Source organism: Geospiza fortis, unplaced genomic scaffold (assembly GCF_000277835.1).
Source record: "Geospiza fortis unplaced genomic scaffold, GeoFor_1.0 scaffold275, whole genome shotgun sequence".
Taxonomy (NCBI): Eukaryota; Metazoa; Chordata; class Aves; order Passeriformes; family Thraupidae; genus Geospiza; species Geospiza fortis.
This window is the reverse complement of record NW_005054341.1, coordinates 2,265,096-2,268,196: the sequence shown is the minus strand read 5'-3', so window position 1 is coordinate 2,268,196 and position 3,101 is coordinate 2,265,096. Positions and strand designations below refer to the sequence as shown.

Below are 3,101 nucleotides of genomic sequence, written 5' to 3'. Positions count from 1 at the left end.
CTCAACCCCGCTGGTGGCAGAGGGAGGCTGCGTGTGTGGTGTGGGGAGGGAAAGCCGTGTTGTCACCGAAGGGTAGAGTGAGTTCACAGTCCGTTCCTGGGAGGATTAAAAGTCCGTTCCTGGGAGGATTAAAAGTCCATTCCTGGGAGCATCCGCAGCCCTTTCCTGGGGGCACTCGCAGTCCTTTCCCGGGGACATTCGCAGCCCTTTCCTGGGGACACTCTCAGCCTTTTCCTGGGGGCACTCACAGCCCTTTCCTGGGGACACTCTCAGCCTTTTCCTGGGGGCACTCACAGCCCTTTCCTGGGGCTGTGCAGCTCTGTGAGCCCCCGAGCCTCTGCAGGACAGAGGGAGCTGCGTGTCAGCCCCAGGACTTGGAAGAGATCCCTGTGTGTTGTTAGTCCCGTGTATGTTCCCGGCTTCTGGGAGCTCTCCCAGAAAACCCAACCTGCTCGTGGAGAAGGATGCACAGAAAGGGGCTTGTGAACTCCTTCTTTTTTATGGGCAGCCAAGGAAGGCCCGCTGGGTGGCTGAATACTCGTCTTGTTTTTCTCTTGGTGCTGGTGATTGCAGTTGGAGGGAGCTGAAACTGGGCTAAAGGTTGAGCAGAAACTTCGCTGTGCCCTCTGCAGCGTGCTGAGCCAGCAGTTTGGTGGTGTTGGTTTCTCATTCTGGGTTTATTTACCCCGTTTCAAACGGCTTCAAGCAGCTTTGAAGCAGGGTGTCCCAAGTTGTCTAAAGGACAGAGGACTGTAGTGTGACTTACTGAGTTACACTAGCTCTGTTTGCTGGGGTAGTAACTTATTTTTCCTGCTGTTTTCAACTGCTGAGAGAGTTACAGTCTGTGAGGGAAAAAGCAGCAGTGTGAAGATACAAATATTATTCTTTGCTGTGGAAACTGTAAGTTTTGCTGGGAGGAAGCTGGTCCCTACCTTGTATGGAAATAGTACAGCAAGCAGCAGCTCCTTAGCAATTCCAGCTTGACTTCCTTCTTTTTTCTCTGGACTGCAGAAGTGGGAAGCTGTGGGTCGAGGCAGTAAGCATGGGAAATAGAATGTTTGACTTTTAGGGTGATAAGGTGTGAATGAAACATATTTTTATTGAACTGGCACAAGTTGGACAAAAAGCTGCTTGACAGAATTCAAATGCCAGGGTTGTATTATGAAGGGCATTGATAAAATTATTTAAATTTATGGGCATGCAAAGGAAAAGAAGAATTACTAAATTAAGACCTCTCTCTGCCAACACTTCCCAGTAGTAGATTTAACCCCTTGACAGCCTGCACACAGGTGATCAGGTAGTTTGGGTAGAGAGGGAAATTGGAGACCCCAAAGCCCTTGCACATATTGTTGCACAATTACTTGGATTCCCACTTAGGTCATGCCACCCTTTAAGAGTGGATTCAGAGGAGCTCTCAGACTTTCTTCCTGCTGTATCATTGGCTCATTGTGTTGAAGAGCTGGGAACAAGGGTAGGAAATAAAGCTTTCAGATTGGAAAGTTCATAAAAGTTTGTGTTAGGGGCTTTCATGTGCAGAAGAATGATGTGGGTGTTAGAGCAGCAGGTTTGATGGCACTGGGTTGTGTATTTCATGGGTTGATACATTAAATACACAATAAATAGGTAAAGGTTTTCCATGTTTACACTGGATGTGTGATTTTGGGGGTTTTATCCCCCTGAAGGATCTGTGTTTCCCGCCCAGATCTTTTACTTCCATCCAACGCTATTCAGCGTCCTGAGTGTTGGGCTCCCAGGTTCCCTGTCCCCATGTGGCACAGACATATTTTATGAAAAATCCTTTCCTTAGGATTTTTCCTCCTGAGAAGCTGAGAGGCCTCAGGAACAAAATATAAACAATGATTATCTGCTGCTGTGGAATGCAACAGGTGCATCTGTGATTGGTCTCATGTGGTTGTTTCTAATTAATGGCCAATCTCAGTCAGCCGTCTCGGACAGAGAGTCCAAGCTACAAGCCTTTGTTACTCATTCCTTCTTTTTCTATTCTTAGCTGGCCTTCTGATGAAATCCTTTCTTCTATTCTTTTAGTATAGTTTTAATAGTATATATATCATAAAATAATAAATTAAGCATTCTGAGACATGGAGTCAGATCCTCATCACTTCCCTCATCCTCGGACCCCTGTGAACACGGTCACACCCATGCTGCTGAAACTCTCTGTGGTGTTTAGGAGTTAGTGGAAAGGAAAACTTTAACTCTGGGTGCTGATCTTGGTTGTCTGAATTTGTTTAGGTCTGCTGACTTGGGTGACAACCTGCTGAGCAGGCCTGGCCAGCCCACGGTGGCACGGATCCCCCCGCCCATCTTGCCAAGACCATCCCAGCAGACGGCGAGCAGCAGCCTGAGCGCTTTCAGGCCAGCCTACAGCAGCTCCTTCTCCCCAGCCTATGGCTCCTATGGCTCCTCTTTCTATGGAAGCTACAGTCCCTACAGCTATGGCTACGGGGGGCTGGGCTATAACCGCTTCCGTGCCGAGGCCATTCCCCCCAGCAGGTTTGTGCAGCAGGCTGAGGAGAGCAGCCGGGGCGCCTTCCAGTCCATCGAGAGCATCGTGCACGCCTTCGCCTCCGTCAGCATGATGATGGATGCCACCTTCTCCGCCGTCTACAACAGCTTCAGGGCCGTGCTGGATGTGGCCAACCACTTCTCCCGCCTCAAAATCCACTTCACCAAGGTGTTCTCAGCCTTTGCTCTCGTGAGAACTATCAGGTACCTCTACCAGCGCCTGCAGCGCCTGCTGGGTCTGCGGCAGAGCTGCGACAACGAAGATTTGTGGGCTGAGAGCGAGGGCAAAGTGGCTTGTGCTGGCTTTGAAGACAAGGTGGCTAACTCTGCGAAATCCTGGCCCATTTTCTTGTTCTTTGCTGTTATACTGGGAGGCCCCTACCTGATTTGGAAGCTGCTTTCTACATACAGTGAGGAAGAAACAGGTAAAGATGACCTGCAGCACCAGAGAAGTGCAGCGTGTTGTTCCTTTTGTTGTTGCCTTTATAGAGATTAATCTCACACTACAGCAATAGTAATTAATAGATGCTGGGGCACATCTATTAGTACTGAATTTCAGGCATTTGATGCAAGTGACA

The 3,101-nt window shown here is 49.0% G+C and overlaps 1 protein-coding gene across 1 annotated transcript in view; it reads left to right on the top strand.

Annotated features, from left to right (window-relative positions):
• Positions 1-2,141: 2,141 nt before the first annotated feature.
• PEX13 (peroxisomal biogenesis factor 13) overlaps positions 2,142-3,101 on the top strand; it is a 4,292-nt gene continuing 3,332 nt past the window's right edge. The window contains exon 1 of the mRNA XM_031058326.1: positions 2,142-2,948. Coding sequence (XP_030914186.1) covers positions 2,594-2,948 — 355 coding nt within the window. The 5' untranslated portion in view covers positions 2,142-2,593. The remainder of the gene's footprint in view (positions 2,949-3,101) is intronic.